The sequence below is a fragment of the Ammospiza nelsoni genome, chromosome 8, assembly GCF_027579445.1.
Source record: "Ammospiza nelsoni isolate bAmmNel1 chromosome 8, bAmmNel1.pri, whole genome shotgun sequence".
NCBI classification, from domain to species: domain Eukaryota; kingdom Metazoa; phylum Chordata; class Aves; order Passeriformes; family Passerellidae; genus Ammospiza; species Ammospiza nelsoni.
The window spans coordinates 7,427,281-7,449,228 of NC_080640.1; the positions used below are offsets into that span (position 1 = coordinate 7,427,281).

At 37.7% G+C, this 21,948-nt stretch overlaps 1 protein-coding gene across 2 annotated transcripts in view; it reads right to left on the minus strand.

The window, feature by feature from the left end:
• The window catches only part of ATRNL1 (attractin like 1), a 428,690-nt gene that overhangs the window by 50,230 nt on the left and 356,512 nt on the right, over positions 1-21,948 (minus strand). For both annotated transcript variants that reach the window (XM_059476726.1, XM_059476727.1), the window contains exon 28: positions 1,176-1,290. In XM_059476726.1, coding sequence (XP_059332709.1) covers positions 1,176-1,290 — 115 coding nt within the window. The remainder of the gene's footprint in view (positions 1-1,175; positions 1,291-21,948) is intronic.

The window sequence follows — 21,948 nt, forward strand, 5'->3', positions numbered from 1 at the left end:
GGAAATGGATTTGACAAAGCATCAGCAACATTTTTACTTTCATAGCACTTCCAAAAATGATATTCCAAGCCATAAACAGCATTTTAAGAACTAAGTCCTCATCTCAGAACTCAGAGGGAAAAAAAATTTAACACCCCTCACCCTCAAAAAATGAACGAAAACTCCCAAATAAATAACAGATAGTGATCAGGCCAAAGAACACCCAGCTGAGCTTATTTCCAACATAAGTCAACTGAGTTTGCCCTCATCATTACTCAATACTTTTTAATCTCTTAAATGGATTTTTGAAGGTTAAAAGGATATCTTTTCTGGCTCTTAATGATAAAAGTTAGCCTGAAAGCATATTTTCTGGTTTATTCCTGCATTTTGGGCACATACCATGCAGTCTACTATTTCTTACAAAGGTGTTCATCTTGCAGTGAAGTCTGAATGAGTAAACTGGTCACATGTGCAGCGTCACATTACTGGCCACACTTTCTTGTCATGGCTCTTTTGTCATGCCACATCATTTTAGGCAGTTATTCAAAGGATTTTAAAGGTGCAGGTAGTTATTTTATGAGAATGTTTTTGTACAATGACCTAGCAGAGAAGTTGGGTCACTATAAGAAGTGCTTCCAGATAATGCAAGTGCTACTTTAAAATGAGCTGGGATCACTTCCAAAGTGAACACCTCCCCACAGAAGCATTCACTCACACAATTCCAGGTTTTATCTGACAGGCATTCTGGGAAATACTAGTATTTTAACTGAGTCCCAGCCAGCAAAGTGTTGGAATTATGGTGTAAACTAGACTGCACTAAATTTTAGCCTGAAGTGAAAATACTCACTAGTATTCCCTGTACAGCCTCATTTACAGCAGCTTGAACTGAAACCATGGAAGTGGCTGCATATGAATTTTTTCTCCCCTGAGAGACAATGTTGGAGCATATCGACATGCACGAGTACTGCTTCAGGAAGTCCTAATGAAATGTGGCTGGCTTAATCACTGGGCTTTTTATTTGGACACGACACCAAATTCCCATGAATAATGAAGTTGGGGCTAAACTTAACATCAGCTTGACCGAGCAGCTCCTCGCATCCATCTGCTGTGCCATTATTTTGGGTCTGTGAGGGTGATTTTGCCCAGGCAGAGAGTGTGGGAGGAGACAGACACAAGAGGCACCCCAGCAGCCTTACCTGACTGCCCGGGGGGAGGAACTCCTGATGGTCCCCTGGGCAGGCACAAAAACACCGTCAGGACGGCGGCTCTGTTTCCTGAGCACGGCTCGATGGCAATCGGCTTAGGAGCACCCTGGAGAAGGAAAACACCCAGGTTAACCTCTGAGATCTCCATTCCATTTTCACTCATGCACCTTTAGGGTTTTTTAATAAGAACAGTGTAACAGTGGGAAGATATTTTTTCCGTTGCAATCCCACAGATTGCCTGAACCATGTTAATTTACTTAAAAATGGGTGCTGACAGCCAACGCTGCAGATCTAACCAAACAAAAAATAAATCATCATAAGGACAACAAAATTTTACTGAATTTTATAGTCTGCTAAATGTAGTAACGTAAAATTAAAGCTTAGGAAACAGCAAAACTTTTTGATATACACATTGGTATCTGAGAGTAGCCAACTTCCCCATCTCTATTAAGAAGTATCCATGTGAAAGAATTCTGCTTCAACAGCATCCATCACCTAGTCAGCCTAATGCCAAAACCATAAAATGAGAGCAAATCCACATTATATACCAATAGCTAAAGGCAGTCAATCCCTCTTGAGAGCCCCAGACCAGGAATTCTGCCTTCTCTCTGTCTGTCCTACTAAGGAAATGATTTCTTTAAGGCAGGACCTTCCTGATTCTTTTTGCATATGCAACAGATAGGTGCAGTGCTACTACATTTATACATGCTTAGAAACTCTCTGAAAATGTTGCCTGTGTGATAATCACCCTGCTTTATCTTCTATAAAGCTATGATAGCAGTGCTGTTGATGGCAGGAGTTTTGTGCTGTTACTAAACTCTCATTAACTATATAGATAATTAAATTTGCAGCTAGCCTTCAACTAAATGGTTGCTACCAAATTGTTCTTGATTTACCAAGGACAGTAGGAATTGGAAAAACAAAGCAAAGCAGTCCACAAAGGCATAGAATAATAAGTTTTTAAGATGAAAATTTACAATGTATCCACATTTCCACGTTCCCAAGCTTTGTGTTCACTCAGAGATAGGCATTTCACTTCTGAGAGCTTAAACATTTAGGCAAGCACTAAAGATATTTCTAAAAACATTAGGTCAAAATCAGCATAAGCATTTCTTTCTTTTTCTGTTTGTAAGTTTTCTAAATGTCTGTCATGTTCCAAGGCAAAATATGAGTTCAACATTTGGATTCAAAATTCAAAGCCAGAAAACTTTCTATTTACATAAAAAATGCAATGTATACATAAATGTCAACTGATTCCAGTATTCTAAGAAAAAAATGATAGTTTAGTCAAGTTAAACACACTACAAAGTACTTGGTATAAGGAGAACAAAGGCACTTCCATCATGTAAAGCAATAATAATTTTCTGTTTTTCCACCTCGAAGTAACCAACATTTATTATTGCTCAGTGAAAAATAGATAAATATACTTTTCTTTTTTTACTTCTTGGTCATATTTAATAGGCATTTCTGTAGATTCTTTTAAAGGTAAAGCATTAAAGAACTTGGGTAAACAATGACATCTAATTTAAAAATGCCATGCCATAGGGAATGACAACTTACATTCACCAAAACCTTTACCAAATGATGAAATAGAAAACTAAAACCCCAAAAGCTCCAGCTGGTGTTACTAAATGCAAGCAATAGAGCATTTAAGTCAACATTTCCTGACTTGTCACAACAGCAAATCAAACAAATATTTGAAAACACAAAGGACATGAAATCTTCATTGTAAAATCTAATTCAGAACACTTTATGCAGACACACAACTAAAAAGAACAAATTCACTGCTATGACTTTTAATTTGGTGATTACTTTCTTATAAATCCACATGATGGTATTTTCTTTTCTTGTGTAATATGAACCCTTTGATCAACAGGCCCCATCCTTCTCTGTTTGAAGTTTATACTAATGCTCTTCAAAACACAATTGGAGGAAATTATTTCTGATAAATACTCTTTCAAAGGACTTCATCCAAAAATAAAATATAGTAAGAATTTTGTGCTTTTTTTTCTTTATAAAAAAAATTATTACTGCAGAAGCAAGATGCCTTATCTTAACCTCACATCATTCAGGTTCCCTAGCAAAATAACACAGTAGCATAGAGCAAATGATAATAATTTAGATAGCCTCAGGTTTGTCAGTTGTTTAAAGATAAATACATAACCATGAATCAAAGATATTTCACAGGGACATAACATGTTCTCTGAAATGTGCCATTTATCATGCATTTTCCACGGGTTTTTTGGAAGAGATAAAGTACAAGTTTGTTTGCCCAAAGCAGTAAGCTACCATGATTTACTAGCTAGAATTATCTTTTTTTTTTCTCCTTGTATAGAAAGTGACTTACATTTTTTGCCGAAACCTCAAATGACGATCACAGATTAATAAAACTTTATCAGTGGAACACATAATAAACAAACACTTCTTTGATAAACTTTTACTCCTATGGTCCCTTTTTTTACACACACTGTGACAGAAAGAAGTGTGTCAGCTGGGAAGGTGAAAAAGAAAGTGGCAGAGAACTATAAAAGAATAAAAGAATTAAAGAGCATTTATTATTAATATTGATGGTAAAAAAGAACAGTAACCCAGAGCATATAGAAAGAAGAAATAAGTGGAGAGGGTAGGGATTAAATCAGGTAATAAAAAAAATAGATAAAGTCTTATCCACAATTTAAGTGTGTATTCATGCATTTATTCACAGAAAATAATATCAGGAGTCATCTTCACAGGTTCCTAGATTTTTCTTAGAGAAAAGGTTCTGCATTCTCCCAGTATTTTCCTGAAAGTCCTAAAAACCCAAAGTTCAACTGCCTGGTGAGTTTATGAGGAAATACCAAGCTTTGGAAATTCTTTTGGATCTGTTTCAGTAAGAAATAGATTTGGGCCAAATTATTTTTCTTTTCCTTCACAGGACACATGATAATATTACTATTGCTGGCAGAAAAACATATGTCACCAAATTCATGATTTATAAAAGAAAGCAGCAAAAGAGGTGAGTATATTTATTTAAGTATTGACAACCCTTGCAAATCTTGCATTATTGTATTTATCTGTTTGGGAATATAAGAGTTGATCAGCTTTAGGAGTGCAGACCAAGGAGAAGCTGGGAAGTGAATTTTGTCCCTCTTGGTGGGTGGGATGGGCAGCAGAGAGCAGGAGGATTTTAATGGTGCTGTGTGAACTTGTCCAGTGTCCAATGTCAAATTCTAAGCAATCTCAAAAGTGCCAAGCAGAGACAGGAGAGAGGAAAAACCTGAAGAGGTGAGAAGAGCAGGAGGACAATGATTGAGGGAATGTTCATGGAGCTGCTCTAAGTGTTCAGCATCTCCTTGGGCAAAATGCACTGAAACTTCAGCACTGATTGAATCTATGAAAATATTTATTATTGTGAATACAGAAAGATGGAAAGTATAAAGAGTTTTGGTCTATCTGTATTCCAAGAAGTGGTGCCTCTCAGAAGTGCTATAAAACTTCTGATTTTCAGTACTAAGTAATATCCCTCTATATATTTTCTGCAACAGTCTAAGGTGCATCCAATTTTTAAAAGTGCATTATTATACCATAAGAAAAATACTTCACATAAGACTAAATGGCTGCAAACTCATGCCAAAAAAGCAATTAGAAAATTGAATCAAGGAATTAAGGATTAATGTGAGCATGTTACACCTGTCAGAAGCGATAAGTATTTTGACAAGAACAGAATAAAGTTTGACAGTGTGCACAAATACAGATCTGACATATAAATCAAGTATTAAAATGCAAACAGCTATGCATTAATCACTGTAATGTTTCCTAACTAAAATGGTCTTGGTAGTACTTACAAGAATTCATTATAAATAAAACTTCAGTTCTTTAAAAAAAGCTTGAATCATACTTCTTATTGTATTAATTATGTCAATTTAAACTTAGTTTTTAATCATATTATTAAAACAGCATTAATCTGGTGAATTCCACACAAACTAAGCTAAATACCTTGGCAAATAAACAATCAAATCTCTTGTTGCAACAGGATTAGGACCAGACTCAGAATGTAAACAGCCACTTTTCTGGATTTTTAATGTGGAAGACTCCAGAGGGGAAAAAATGGGAAAAAAAGAAAAAAAGATTGTGTCCTCTGAAGAGGTAAGAAATGCAGAAAAGGAGGAAACATAAAATTCAGACTTCTATATTACATGTATTCACTTGCTCTCAGCTTCTGGTCCTTTTCCTAAATTCACTGGTTATTTCCTGAGTTACATGATTTATTTGGGATACACAAGTCTCAGATTCCAAAATGTACTTGAGTACCCCAGTTGGATTTTGGTCAAATTAAGTTGCCTACATGCAAATTCAAAAGCCTCAAGAACCTGTTAGCCTTACTATTAGTATTAAAAATGTCCCAAGATTTGCAAGTTGTCTCTACCTGCCAGGCACATGTTGGTCTCATCAGTGCCTGCTCAGGATTCACTGTCATTCCTGCAGCTGCCCTGGATGTAGAGCTTGATCAAGGTAGCTGTTCCCAAAACATTCTTATCAAATCAGGTTTTTACACTGCAGATGTGGCCACTTTCTTGTAAAACAGAGTTGAAATCAGAGATCAACTCTATTTTCTATGGTAAGAGGATGAACCCTGGTTACCCTGTTCTGCTTTCACAAAATGCATCTTTGAGGTGAAATTCTCTGGCCTATAATTAAAGATGAAATGTCAAATGCCATGATTGTTCTGACCATTTTCAGTGCGGTAAACACAGACTTCTCAGCAGTGCTAAGAAAAAAAAAGAAAATTCACCCTCCCAAAATCACAGAATTCCACTGATGTCATTTGCCTGGGGCTTTTTTGGCCATTTTCCCGGAGAAACTCCAACTGTCCCTTGTGCAGCTATCCTTGCAGGAGAGGAGATGGCAGACTCCCACCTGCAGACAACCTCCATCCTACCTGCACCTGATTGTTGCCATGGTCATTTACCAAGAGAATCAAACCCAGCAGTAACATCAGAGGAAGGAAGCAGCACTGTCTGCTCCTCCCAGCAAAATCCCACCACTTTCACAGCACCTGCTGCTGCCCCAAGGAGAACCTGACACCTCCAGAGTGCTGGAGCCAAGGCAAAGCCAGGAACAAAGCCTGCCATCAGCACTGCTGGTTCTGTAGCCTGTCAGTTCTACACCACATTACTATTCTAAGTGTTGGGTGAACTAATGAGCTAATGCTCATTAACATACTTTTGAGTATGAGCTTCCCACCCACCCACAAGTTTTGACAATTTTCTCAGATTTATTCAATGAGTAATGAGCTTTAATGATAGTGCAACCAAAATAAAAAAAAAAAAAAAAGCTTTCACAAAACATCATTTGTGTAAGGGAGAAATCTACTTCAGGAAACACAGAGACAGAGTAAATAAACAGGGCTGGGGTATTGAACATTGCTTGTGGCTGGTAGAGGAAACAGCAGTTCTTCATATGACTCCAGGGTTTTACAGAAATTCTGAGCACCTACTGAAGACTTTCATTCTTTCATTTAATGCATCACATAAAGTTCCTCTCTTGCAATTAGTGAGTGGAAAGCTTCACCTCATTTAAACCTGCAAGAATGGCCCAGAGCCCGATCGTCCTCAGCACTTTGAGTTTCTACACTGCAATAGACTGCACCTTCTTTTGCCTGAGGATTTCTAAGTGATTTCCAGTTTTGGTTAATGAGGTCCCACTAACCTATTGGAGGTACAGAACCACATTACCAACAGCAGCAAAAGTTGGTGAACTTTCTGTTGTATCTCATAATTCTTCTACCTAAACTGGAAGAGACTTGAGGCGACCACCTTGCTTCTGTGACAGAGTGACTGAGTCATCAGCTTCACCAATTCACTGGGAGGACTCCACCAACCCTACCAAATCTTCAACATAAACAAGTTTTACCTAAAAACTTCTAGCATGTGTAATAAAGCTTTATTGATAATTAAATGCAACCCAACCAAAATTACACTAACGTTTCTCGTTACTTCTTTAACAGCAAATTATCTTTCCATTGTAATTCTGCCCCACTGTTCTTGCAGAACACAAATCATTAATTTCCTTGTTTCAAAATAGAAATGGAAATCTCAGACTATACTGGAACATTATTTTCCATAAGAAAAGCAGTGGAAATGAACAATAAATAGAATACATTATGATTACCAAGCTGTTATTATGGCCCCAGTGCACAAACTGCATTGTTATCCTTCGATTTATTGTCTTGCTTCTCTATCTCAGCTCTAACAATGATAGACTGCATTCTTTCATAAAGTCTTTTCTGAGTAGAATATGGTTGTTAATTCTGTACTGATCTGAAATTTATATACCTTAGTCCTAAAGTGTTTATGCTCAGAAGAGTCATATATTTAATACAAGAACTATGTTTATTTGCAACAAAGTTACTCTCAGTTAATCTAGTAAAGGACTTAATTTCAAAATCTAATACTATGTCATGTGGCATTTCATTAGCAAGAGAGTTATGAATTGACATTCTGATAAAAACTGATTTACTAAGACCAAGCTATGAGAAACACCTGCAGATACATTTATTTTCAATGGGGTTTCCAGAAAGGGCTCCTTATTCAGTTTTTTCCTACTGCCTAGAGGTTGCTTTTCCTGAACTGTGACATCAGTGTGCACCATCCTGGAATTTTCTTGATTGTCACGAGACACTGAACAGAGCACAAGACAGTGAAGTAAAATTAAAACATCAGGTGGCTATAAGGAACACTGATTGTATTTCTTTATCTATGCGCCCCTGTATGCAGTTCCCTGTGTCTTCATACTGTTAAATAAACTTGGTTTTACTTTACTATTAGATCTTGCCCATTAATGAGGGTAATTCCAGGTTAATATGGAAAATATTGAACATAACTTAGAGCGGATGGTGTGTGTAGTAGTCGGACTGGATTACTGCCAGAGATATCCCCTAGAGCTTCCAGAATATTCCCCTACTAAGCTCTAGGAGTCTGATTAAAGGCTGGCAGTGACAGCGTCCAGTTTGTGAAAAGAAATTTATCTTGGCAGCATCCAGGTAGATCCTGTTGGGAAAAGCACCTGAGACTCTGTGTCTGTGGCATATACCAGGAATCATGCATCCCCAGGTACCTTCCTGTAAATTCTTCTGACTGCCATCCTGTAAGTCAAAGTGGTGCTGTGCAGTGAAGTGATGCTAATGGGCATTTGTTTCCCAGATGGGCATATCTGCTGGATCTCCAAGGATTAGAAATGAGAAGTAGAGAATTCTATTATTCCTTTACAATTCAGCCTTAAAGACTTACCCATGAAAACTCATTTCCCTGGGGATGAATAACTGACAGTCCATCACTGCTTCAGCTTGGGCTGATCACTTAAGAGCAGAAGTCACTCCCATATGTCACAATGGGTTAATCTCACCCTAGACTGCCTGTAAAAGAGGACATGGTCCCCTCAGAGCCACTACTAACTTTCCAGGGTTAGGAAAGATAAAGTACAAGGCACAATTTAAACTCTGCCTCACTTGTAGGCTGACAGTGTGGCTGTGGTAATAGGCAGGGCTAAGTGTGAGCACAGCACAGGTTTCTTTCCCTGGGAACAAGCAAACTGAACCAGCTGCAGGCTTTGAAATGTCCATGAGGAGCCCAGAAGGGCAGCCCTTTGCTCAGGGGGGGAATGATAAAGTTTCAATCTGTCATTGTGACAGTGAAACTCAGACAGAAGGCAGAAGCTCTGACTAACAGTTACCTTTTGTGATTGCAGAGATCGTATTCCTGTAGCTCTGCATCACCCCAGAGTCATAAAAGATAAGGTTTGATCATCATTTAGGAGATCAATGCCAGACGTGAGGGTTAGGAAAGGCAAATGTCCTAAAAGGATTATGCTGTATTTTGCATTTCTTGCTAAATTGGAAAGAAAATATAGTACCCTGTATGTCATCCAAAATACAGTGTTAGTGAACTTTTCCTCAGCAATGCTTTTCAAGTTCTTTTTTAACCTCCTGGCCACATGCAGGATGCCTAGTGAATGATAAATTAAAACATTTCTACCTGGAATCGTAAAAATAAAAAAGAGAACTAAATCAAGACATTGTGAAAACTAGCCGTCAGCAGAAGGGATTAAAGTGCAAACCTGGCAATATTATTAATGCAGGAAAAAAATGTTAACGGCACCAGAATAACAAATTACTTTCTATCATGACAACTTACACAGATCACAGATTAGGGAATGTAGGGAGGACACGAGCAAATGTCTGAAAGCGTGACGTAGCTTTTCTTTTCATTGTCCTTGCCATGGCCCAAGGACAGCTGTAAAGTGTGTACACCAGAGCCAAAACCATTCTGAAACAAATGATCCCTATTTAACATTTGCAAGTCTATAGAAGTTTTCATCCCAGTGACTGCATGTGGAAATTGTGGATCTGATCGTAGCTGCTCTGGCAGCTGGAGAGCGACGAGAAATAAAAGATTTCTGTTATGCAAGGATAAGGAATGAGATGGCAGCAAAAGAGAGCCTGGTTTTGCTGTGTTATATGGTGGTAGCAGCAGCATGTGTTAAACTGCCTTGGCAGTGGTTGCTGCCAGCAGGGGAAAAGGGAGAGGGAAGGTTGGCAGGAGTGTGAAAGCTCAAACCAGACCTTGTCTAAGGTGTTGCAAGATGCATCTCACTCATCTCTTGAGGACTTCCATCACCTGCTCTGGCCATTCACCAATTTGAAAACATAACTGAGTAGTTTTTCACTCTGATCTTGTGAATTAATTCAAATCTGAAATATCAGCTGCTTAAATCAGCACAGCATGAGTAGCAGCAGAACTATTTTGATTTACACCAGCTGCAAATCTGACACAATGTTATTCACTTATTAATACTGTCCTTGAAAAATCCCGCAAATAAAATCAAGCTCAAGTATTATCACTTAATGTTGCTTCCTAAGATGCTCCCCATCAAGATTATTAGTACTCACTGTGCTCATATTCAGAATATCACTAAAAATGCACCAAAAAATGGAAGCTACAGGATCTAATCTGACAAATAATTAGACACATGAGAATTAGTGCTTGGAGAAACTTTGCATTAAAGCAAACACGATTACTTGCATGAATGAAACTATTTATTCTTGTTACTCACATTAGCTCAACATATCTGATGAAATACTTTTTTTTAAAGAGACAGATTTTTTACTATTAAAAAAAATCAAAAACCTGCTCCTTTAAAATATTACAAAACCTGTGTAATTTTTACTAATTCAGTACAGATCTACAGTATAAAGTATTTGCTGAATCCCACTTACATGGAAAGTAAGTGGGTCTTTTTGGGGGGGTTTTTTGGAGAGTTTTTTGGGTTTTTTTGGTTTTGTTTTGTTGGTTGGTTTGTTTTTTGGTAGGGTTTTTTGGGGCTTTTGTTTGTTTGTTTGTTTGTGGTTTTTCTGTTACCATATTCCAAGGTTGCTTATGCTCTTGGGCATTGCTAACTGAAAATGAGTGCCATGGAAAAATAGCCCAGCTCAACTCACCCTTCCACTCCAGTTATATTTCCTATGGCCCAGCAGAACTTCTAATTATGTAATATATTAATTATTCTCTTCATTACATTAAGGTGGTGCTCAGTCACCATCACCAAAAATCGTGATTCACATTAAATTCTATAGTCCCAATCCTTTTTGCATGAAAGTATTTATTTTGCTTCAGAAAATGTTCTCATTTTAAATTTGACACTACAAAATTTAGCAGCAGTGATGATGACTTTAGCATCTTATCTTCAAAAGAAATACCATTTTCACAGCAGACTGACCACCTTTTTGAAAGTTTCCTTGAAAATTCACAAATTTGTGAACTTTTCATTGGAATTTCCTTCAGAGCCTTGCATTTGTTAAGGTTTTTACTCTGCCCATAGATTTTTCATATCTAACCAAATGATTTCTCTTCCCTAGTTTGCGCATAAAGTTTAAATCACTGACAAGACTAAAGCAGAGAAATGATTGTTCTGTACATCACTCAACAGAATAACACATTTACTTTTGGTCTCTATGTAAACTCTGATTTATTTTAGCGGTGACTAAAGGATAAAGAGGCAGATAACACATTTTACCATTATTTTCTGATTCTTCTTCCCCCTTCCCAACATCTTTCCCAGTCCTATAAAAATAAATGCTCTGTATCAAATGCCAATGGTTAACAAGAAGCAGAAGGAGCAGGAACTTATTTACTTCAGCAAGGGTTGAGATTTGAGATCAGTCACCAAGCAGATGTTATTTCTGAAGCTGAAAGTTTTCATGATGATTGTTACTATGGAAACCAAGCTTTGTAAAATATTCCAAACAAACACTTCTTTATTACCCTGGGCTGTAACTACAGTGCTCTGCATTAAGGCTGCATCCCATGGTAAGTTTTCTACTGTGCACATTTTCTTTCTGGCTATTTGCTTTCAGTAGTAACCACAAGACAGGGTTTCTGTGGGTCTAAGAAGAGACTGTATCACAGTACCAGCCATCCATAAATGACACACACTGTACCCATTCAGCACTAAACTCCTGTCTCTTTCATTTCCCCCCTCCTGTGGGCAGCCACTCAAATCAGCGTTTCCCTGTTCAGCAACAGTGAAAAACAGGAACCCACTGCTAATTCCTGTGGTTAGATCAGCAGCACAAAACCAGCAGTGGTTACTAAATGCCAGCCCCAGCCTCTTTAGCAATTAAACCATTCTTTATTCTTAGTAGACTTTGTGAAGCCCATGAGTCACCCAGAAGGCATCTCTCAGTGGCCTGTCATGCCATAACCACGAGCCTCAGACCTGCTGCTCTCTTTGTGAATTGTTGTGATTGACTGGAAAAGCGAAATTTTGGATCCCAGTTCCAGTGAGGCAGTGGGGCTCCAGCACTGCAGGATCCCTGGCTCCGAGTGCATCCCAGGGAGAGGGCACAGATGTCACTGCTGGGTGACCTGGAAGCACCATGGAAGCGCCTGGAAGAACGGCCTGTGCCAGTGGGAAGGGGCAGGTGAGCCCCACAGCTGTGCTTGGTATTTTAACCACCTCCCCCCTTGCTACAATCCAGCTCCCAGAGATGGGGAACAGGGCAAACTGCAAACAGAGGTTAAGGAGTGGCAGCTGGCTTCTTGTAACAGGGAAAGGAAAACTGTACTTAAGGCTAAGCAAGGAAATGAAAAGGAATTTTATTACAGAATGAATGCACCACATGGACAGTGGGAATATTCTTTGTCTGAGGCCTTTCTGTCTCCTTTTACAGAGCAGTCCTTATAAAGGATAAAATTATACTAATATTTCAAACTATAGGTATATTTGAGACAGGTGTGGTCAAAACTTCTGATTATTAGAACTAAAATTACAAAGCAAATTTCATCCTCAACTGACTGCATGTGCTCACAGTCTCCTTTTACCTTTTATGCTCTTTTTCTGTTCAAATAGACAATTTTACCCAAATCTTTCAGAAACTTCTCAATTATCTTTGAGATGTGTGACAATTATGATTTTCCTCTAATACCAGTTCCATCCAGAGCTTACAATTTAATTTAAAACTTGGCCTTGACTCAGGTAACATTAAGGATTCCTGCTTTTCATTATTGTAAAACAAATTTGTTTTAAAATACAGCGATGCAATCAGAGCACAATTAGATTTCCATAAGAATATACAGAAGTATGGGACTTTGTGTGCCACTGGCATCTATTATAACACAGCAGAGCAGGAAAGCATTAAGCAAAAGAGCACAGCTAAAGAGCTTTAGTTGTGGTGATTTGTTCTCTTGCAATAGTGTGCTGAAGATAATAATAAAATTAAAAATATTTATAAAATATTTTAAGCGTGAGAAACGTGTGGCATAAGACACTCTGAAAAAAGGTCACAGACAAAGCAGGCATGTTTTATGAAGATAGAGCTACAATTTGGAAGTGACTGTGTGGGACAGAATACAGAGGCTGCAATAAAGTCATGGCACATGTGCTGGTGGACCAATGCCCAGAGAGGGGAGTGCTGCAGCTCAGTGCTGTGGTTACAGGAAGGTTAAAGGTGCAGAGGACACAGAAGCTGTCTTTACACTGGCAGCTCTCTATGGATAGCCAGAACATCCTAAAAGATTTCCGGTCTGTGAAGTAGGGTGTGCTTTCTCCATGGAGGAGGAATTGTGGATGGCTGGGCCTAATGTGGCCAAAGCCAAATCCTCTGGGTAGGGGCACTCAAGAGATCACAACAGCCATGCAAGAAATCCAGCTGCCTCCTCCTTCCCAGCTTGAGTAAGCTCCATTTAAGGCCACATTGACTTAAGGTGACCTTCCCAAGCACATGGAATTCTACATATGTGCAGATAGGCTACCTTCACAAAAAACTGCCATTATTTCTTACTGTGCTATCAGAAATCTCTGGAATATGATGTTGGAGGAAAAATTTAAGCATAATAAAAGGTACATCAAAGACCTTGAATGAAAAATCTTCTTGAAAACCTCCCCAGTCCCAGACAGAGCAATTTCTCATAATTTCCCAAATGTCTATTGAAATGAGTTGCACTAAAAGGTTCTAGAGCCATCAATATATTTAAGAATTTAATGGAGGTCTTTTAGTCCTCTTTGATCATAAATTGCCAGAATGGTTTCTACTCCCTCCAGTTTCCTTGTCCCTGATTTTCTGCTGTGACATTTCTGGATGACTTCCAGTTCTGATTGTTGTAAAGTCCTTGTTTTTGCAGAATCACCTAGTGTAGAAATTTGCAATTCCAAACACTATCTTTTTTGGTCTGTTTATCAGCTAACAGTCTTTGCTCAAGCAATCTTTGCCCTTCACATTCCAATTGGTTTTGTCTTCATTCAAACTTCTATGAGTTTACCATAAGTAATGCAATTTAAAACATAGATTAATATTTTTCTACCATTTAAGAAAAAATTATCTTTGGGCAGTCTTTAGTGATGAGAATTATCTGAACATATACATAATGACAGACTTAATTTGCATCATTAACATTTCACCCATTCAATCTTTCTAATATTGAAGTTTATTTTTATATTTTCTTTATATATGTAAAACATTTTTTTATGTTCACATGAAAGGCCTCTTTGTATAGTTAAAATTTTTCTCCAGCTTGCCTGGTTTTGTTCATTACAGTTTCCTAATTTTCTGTGAACTGCTGAGCAAGCTGAAGATTTTAATTGGATATATCACTTTATTTTTTCTTGTAAGAGCCTTCTTATTAAAGGCTACTCATGTAGATGATATAGATGTTAATCAGCTTGCATCTGTCCTTCTAAAAGATTCAGTTAGGTCCCTAATTAACCATCTGTAAACAAACCCTTGCTCAATAACAGGGCTCAGGCATTTCTTGTGAAGCAGGAAAAGCTGGTGAGGGCCTCCTGCTACCTCTCAGCTCTGCTGTAAATATTTGACTCCTCTCAGTATACAGAAAGTAATTGGAAAAAGACAAGTGACTCACAGTCTAGATTGCAGATCACTGGATTCTCTCTAATTGAGTCATTGTTATTATGAGAAAGCTTTAAAAATTGCAGGTGTCTGTTGTTCCCAGGGGGTGTCAGGTGCTTTAGCAGCTCTAAGAGTTGTGTATTCCAGAGCTGTAAGAAGCCAGGACAGAGAAGACCATACATTTCCTGTGATGAAAGTCAGGAGAGCCAGTCTTTAAAAATAAAATTACTTCTGCAGATAAAAAATAGGGGTTTTTTCCCTTCCAGAAAGAAAGGAACATTATTCTGTGCACTTCCCAAGATCCTGGTCGACCAGAACACCAATGGTCACCAGAAAATTCTTTCATATTTTTGATTTTTTAATCAATATTAGTCTCCTTTAAGACTGTTTTCAAAGCTCACATCTCCCTGACTTACACTGTGGCACTTGGTGCCCTCTGCAGTGATCACAGGAGTTTCTCACCAGCTTCAAGAAGGGTAACCAAGCATCCTAATAATTCTGGTCTCTCACAACCTCCTGGGGAGCACGTGGATTCTTCATGTGCAATAAGGGTATCCTTTTTTCTTATAACATATTTGGCATTATACACCTAAAGCGCTCTGTATTTATATCTATCCCATTCCAGCATGCTGTTAAGGACCACATCTGCTCCCTAAGACTTGATGCACACCCTGTAGCTCTTTTCTTATGGGGTGCTCACAGCTGTGACAGAGACAGACACTGTTATTGTCCATGCTTAGGAGCAATTTCTAGCACAAAAGGAAACCATCTTCTCTGTTCTTACAAGCAGATAACTCACTGACGTGTGTCAGGAGGCATTATTCATTTTTACCACACAGAAGCACATCAAGGGTGCCACTCAATCACATGGAAGGGATTACAGCCACTCTGAGGCACTTCCAGTCCTGCCATCATATCTATTTCTCATCCTTCCCTCTTCTCTCCAGCACCTTACTATAAATTACAGGTATTACCTGCATTGCTGTTAATCCACACCTAAAAGATGTGATGACCACAAATACAGGACCATTTGCAAAAAACACAGGGAAGTGACTGCTTTTCCACAGCGTGTCTTGAGAGCAGGAAGCATGACAGAATCCACCTAATTTGGCACACGTGACTTTAGAGGCAGATTTTGATTTAATAGTAATATTTCAGTGGTACGGTTTTATGCTTTCCACCAATATTTCAGAAAGGGATCATTGTGGCCCTCATGTTCAAAGAACTTTATTTTATCTTTAATTCTCCAATTTATAGAGCTGTTTTCTGAACAGCCTTTGTATGTAATTAGGTCCCTATTATATAGTGTTTAGGAGCTGAGAAGGATCATTAGGAGTTGAAAAGAAAATAAAGACATAAAATGAACTTGCTAATCATCAAAAGTTGAAAACAAAAATTTATAAAGGGAGAAAGCAGAGCCACAAATCAGAGATGTAACCTTTTTCTGCAGTTCTGTTTCTCTCAGTGATCTCCCTCAAGATCCAGATTTGTTATAGCACATCCATTTCATATTGATTGCAACAGATTGTGTAACACGAGACATCTTTGCAATTTTCCAGATTCTTCTGAAAGTAAACTCATCAAATCATCTAAAAACATGTTACCAGAGCTCTTCAATATTGCATCTATCACATCTTTCCATCCCATTACCACATGCATGGAGATGATTAAATTAACACTCCCCTGTATCCCACACAGACCATCATCACAGCTGTTGTGTCAGATATAATCCATTGCACCTCTGTTCACCTGTTCCACACTTGCAGGACAAAAACTTCTCTTTGGGAGACATAGACCGATTTTTATATTTAAATATGTTTTGTAACAGTTTCTCCCAGCTCTAAATGTCAAGGCACTTCTCAGTTTTAAAGATCTGGAACCCATCTAAAAGCTCATGGTATATACACTTGATATTTCACTTAGCACCAGTGAGCACTTTTGGGCCTCCTACCTAATGGTCCTAGGAGCTGGAAATTAAAAGGTTGGATAAATAAACTTGGGAGATTCACAGCACTCCATTAGGATGCAAAACACTTGCTTTGGGTCTTTATATTTAGGCTGAAACAAACAAAGGAATTAGCTTTATAATCTAAGAATACAAGAAGTAAACCCATACCACAGTCTCTAATTTCCTTTTTTTCTGCTGTTAAACATGTACCATATGCATAATGTATGGCAATGGGATCTTATTGATGATTGTTTGGTGTGATCTGTAACTCATATATTGCTCATTTGTGAGTAATGCAAGTCCTCCCAAACTCCTGCTCACACACATAGAAAAGATGAAAGCGTTCAAAGAATATCACTTTAGGAAGGCCACATTATTCCTGAATGTCACAGCTTATGCAAGTCCTGCTGAAAAAGGCAAAGAACTAACTGACATCACAAAATTACCCACTCTTAATGCATTATACATTTAAGAAAAAGTAATTTAGAAACATGAAATTCTTCCCCTCAGAAAAGTTTAGGTGTTCTTTTAAAAATCTTTGAATATAAAGCCACTTTCTATTAATTCAACTGTATAATCATAGAATGGGCCAGGTTGGAAGGGAGCACAGTGAGGTCCTGCTCAAGCAGGGTCATCCCAGAGCACATGGCACAGGATTGTGCTGAAAAACAGAAAATGGTGAAATTCTCAGATTTTATAATTTGCATTAAAAATTCACTTTTTTTTTTTTTTTTGCATTTGATAAATAAGAGTGATTTTACACAGCATGTATTTCCAGTTCCTTGGGGTTTGGTACAAAGGTTCTATACACAAGCATCCAATGCCTTCACCATCAACATCTCTGCAGCACATAATGAATAGAGAAGGATTTTTTACATGCTTAAATTTTTTGAATTTTGAAGAATAGGCTAAAATATTACATGATTTTTTGGTCTGCATTTGGTTACAATCTCTCTAAAAATTCGAAATGTCCAAAATTTTAAGAAGCTGCATCACACAGCCCAAAAATCTGGGAGTAAGGGATGCTCTTCCACTAGTACATAAGAAAAGCAGAACACAGGAATATGATGTAAAAGAAAATAGATGTAATTACCTATTACAAGAAGAACAGATGTAAAAAAAAAGAATGAAGTTAGGTCTTTAGAACTAAGGAAAATTAAATTTAAACCAACACTATTATACCATATTCTTGACAAAGATCAAAATGATGGAATGTCACTTTTCTTTCAATGTCTACGTCAGCTTGAAATAAAGATAGCACTTTAATATCATTTACAAATACATGTTAGCTATTATAACATCATTTGTTTCATTCACTCATTACTAATACCTAAACACAAAGTAAAAGTTCAACAGCTCCGTTGACAGCATGATAAATTACAAGAAACCAAATGAGTAAAACATACTACACTTGCCATTACACAACCAGGGACACTGTAAAAATAACAGAAATCTTTAATTAACTCAGGAAATTAAAAGGTGAGTTTAATAAAGAAGCTTAATAACAAGACACACTCAGATGAACTCACGAGCAAATGTTAATCAAGAACAAGGAGTAATTTCAGGTGCATGACTAGCTACTTATACACAGCTTAAATTACACAAAAGATAAATGTGCTAAAGTGGTATCCACATACTGATGAAACCATGATGTTATAAACACAGGCACTGACCATAAGTGTCTAATAACAAAAAATGGGGAGCAGGGATGATTCCTCAAAGAGCACAAATTAAATGAGAAACTGCCTTGAGACTGACACTGTGGTTTATACCACTGAAGATTCTTATTGTCCTGTGTTTACATGTAGATAATAAAAACTATATATTTTGTAGGTAGAATTTTTCAGAACAGAACTGCACTAGATTCAATGAACTACTGCAGCAAAGATGAGATTAGTACAAACTCTTATTTCTGATAGCTGCCTAATTCCTTTGCTTTCAACAATCATATTTACTGAGTGTGCACTATACATACAGACCATAGGTACTACTTGTGGAAAACTCACTGTACATATTCAATAGGTGTTTATATAGGAACAGAAGTATGGTTCTTTTCTATTCAAATATACTGAAAATTACCAACATTAGAAAGAAATGTATGTCCTGAAATATTTAATTTGAAAACACCAGAAAATTTTACAGTGTTTGAGGTGTTTAAATAGATAACATTGTTGCTTCAGTGATTTTCTTAATGGATAACAATTGAAAACAAGATATTTCAATTAAGAGTCCCTACAATCAATTGAACGACTTAACTACAAAACCTCCCTATAAATAAGTTATAACCTCCTGAAATTAGAGCATTTAAAACACAGAATAAAAACATCAGTATCCTGAATTTAATGGATAAAACTATGACTAAGTTATTCATTAAATAGCACCAAGTATTAATATTGTCCTTCTTCAGCCATGTGGAAAATGTTTGGAAAGGTTCAGTCCCCCAAGATCTAACAGAACCTTCAGGAAATAGCCACAGGCTTCAGCAGTTTTACACTTCCCTGGTAGATTTGCAGTTCCAAACAAAGGTATCTCTTGTCTAGCCCAAGCCTTACAAAATTGTTATCAGCTGGAGCATTCCAGATGCTGCTTTCAGTGACAAAATTGAATGAAAACAATAGGGTTTACATTGAAAAAAGGGAATTATATCTGAAACATATCTCAACATTGTATGTACATGATGCTTTGAAAGTGATAAACTACCAAGTGAATTTTAATATGGGAGTACTCTTTTAATAAACATTTACAAATGATCTCTTGGCTTTTCTAATCTCGGTCCTTATTCATCTTGGTAATTCTGCTTTTGTTCTTCCTACAAAATATATTCCATGGGCTACAGAATTGAACTTACTCAATTTATAACCCATGGTTTTTAACTCGTTCAAATGAATTTGGCAATGTGCGGTGGTGCCACATTTATTCTCAGCAGCCATGCCTCCCCCCTCCCCCACAACCCCCAGTTTATTCATTTCCTAGAGGAAATTGCAAGTTAATAGAAAAAGCAGCACTGGAACTGCCTCACATCCTATAGTTATTAATTAAGTAAAGTCTGGTTCAGTAACTCTGGATACTAAAAATACAGAGTTAAACAAACCCTAGTGCTTTTTGAAATGGAGTTTCAACTTCGTCAGTCATTCTACAAAATTTATGCATTAAGACATATCTTTCCTTTAAGGTATTTTCCAAAAATCTCAGAGTTAAAAAAAAAACCCAAAACAAAACCCAAACAGCTCTTGACCATTTCTTTTGAAGGAGTGAACTCCTTCAAACCATACCAAAGTTATGTTGCTGTTGTGCAAGAGCCACTAGCTGGGTAATTCTTTTTTATTCTCCTTTATCCCTATTGCAGATTATTTCTCTGCAATTTATAAAACAAGAAGGTACACTACTGATTTTGTTGACAATGTATAGTAATTAGTAAAGCTTAAAATTCACTCGTCTGAGAAACTTTTAAGTGCTCCTGATATCTGAAGATCTTACAGGATAATTATAGTTACAGTTGGTATTGAATGTTAAGTCAGTAGGTAGCATGCTGGGAAAAATGCACATAAACTTAGGTTCTAACAAGCCTATTCCTTTAAAGTGAGCCTTTTCTTAAAAGTGAGCAGGCTATTATTATTAAAGTGATTTTTTGGAAATGAGGACAATAATGGCTTCAACAGCTATGTCAAATATTTTTAAAATTCTGAATGGAATGAAATATATAAAAAGCTTATGGCAAGTTTAAAGGTTGGGAACAAATGGTGCTACAAATGCAAGAGGAAGTAAGAAATATTGATGAATTTAATCTGTGAATATGTATATTACAGAGAATACTTGCAAACATAGCAGTTTGTATCCTATGAAGGAATTGAGTCCCTTCTTTTCTCAGGGAAATTAATGGATGGGAGCCTCTAACTGAAAAGCAATACCAAGGAAAATGAAATGCCATAAAATATAGGAATTTACAATAGATTAAATTAGATTGTTTATTATAGATACATTCACCTTTGGTTAACCAGTAAATATTTAGGTTGCTTTGCTCTCATATCTGCTTTTATACTCCAAACAAGACACTTGTGTCACAAGAGGAGTTTGCTGTGTTTGCTCAAAGTTACACAGCAAGTGATGTTTGCTGTGCTCTGCCTTCAGAGGCTGAACTGCGCCCTCAGTGCCACATCTTACACCCTGGGAAGGGAAAGCTGAGGTGCTGCAGAGAAAGCATTCCTCCTTTCCTCAGAGGAGCATTTTGCTCCTCCTTTCCTCAGAGGAGCAAGGGACAGTGAGGCAGGCGTGAGGCAAAGCCCCTGCACTTGCCACGGAAGCAGCACTGGCTTTTGAGCATTTCTCCTGCTCAGAAAGAGCTGCCAGCTTGTGCTCCTCTTCTTCAGCTCCTGGGGCTTGGTGGTTTTTTTGTCCCAAGGAAGCAGCAGCCTGTCCCCAACCCTCTCTCTGGCTATTGGCACCTCCATCTGCTGATTCCTGCAAAGGGTCTGTGCTGAGCTCCTGTGGAAACAGCCCAGGGGCTGCCACCCCTCCAGGCAGCCACACACACCACACTGAACAAACTACACCACAGCAGAATTCACAGCAAAATGGAAAAAAAATGGGGAATTAAAGATCACTCATAGAGATCACAGTAAAGAACAAAGGTTCTGGCTAGCCCCCATCCATGTTTTTTGACTATGATCTTAAATTGAAAAAAACCCCAAATGCCAACAACCTCTAAATCACTGAATAGAAACCCAAAGCAGCAAATAGAATTGTCTTATGAACAAGTTTTCTTGTAGAGGTTTGAAATCTATTCCATCAACTTCCCTACACATAATATGAGTGACTATAAAAAGGGCTGAGTGCTGAAGGACTGCTTTCCAGATTTGCTGTTGCTTTCCATGGATTAGGACAATTATCCCCCTTCTCTTTTCTTCCCCTCAAGTGGATACAAACAATCATGTTGTGCATCAGTAAATTTTCTCTTCATTTATAGTGCCTTTTAGCTTATTGTCTTCAATGAAAAAGCTCTTATACTGAGCAGTAGATACACTGAATACTTCAAATAGTACAGGAGAAAGGTCATTAAATTAATTCAATTTTTTCTAACAGACACTTTTGCTCTATTGCACCTGAGTTCCAGTTCTCTTCTTCCCCGCCAAACATATTCAAGACCTAAGGGCCTTGGATACTTTTGAAAAATCTATTTTAATGACAGTGTTGAATTCTAGATTGGAGGCTACAGACATCCTCTGCAGCATGTGCTATGGCAGCCCATTTCTGCTGCTGGTGCTTTAGTGTAAAAATCACTAAATTATTTCATATGGAAGGAAAGATGGTGTTAAGATACCAGCTTTAGAGCACAGCACCTCCTTTAAAATTCCCTGTGCACTGACTGGTCACCTCTTGGGCTGAGGATTGGATCTTCCTTTTTCATCTCTGCATCACAGCACACAGCCCTGCTAGAT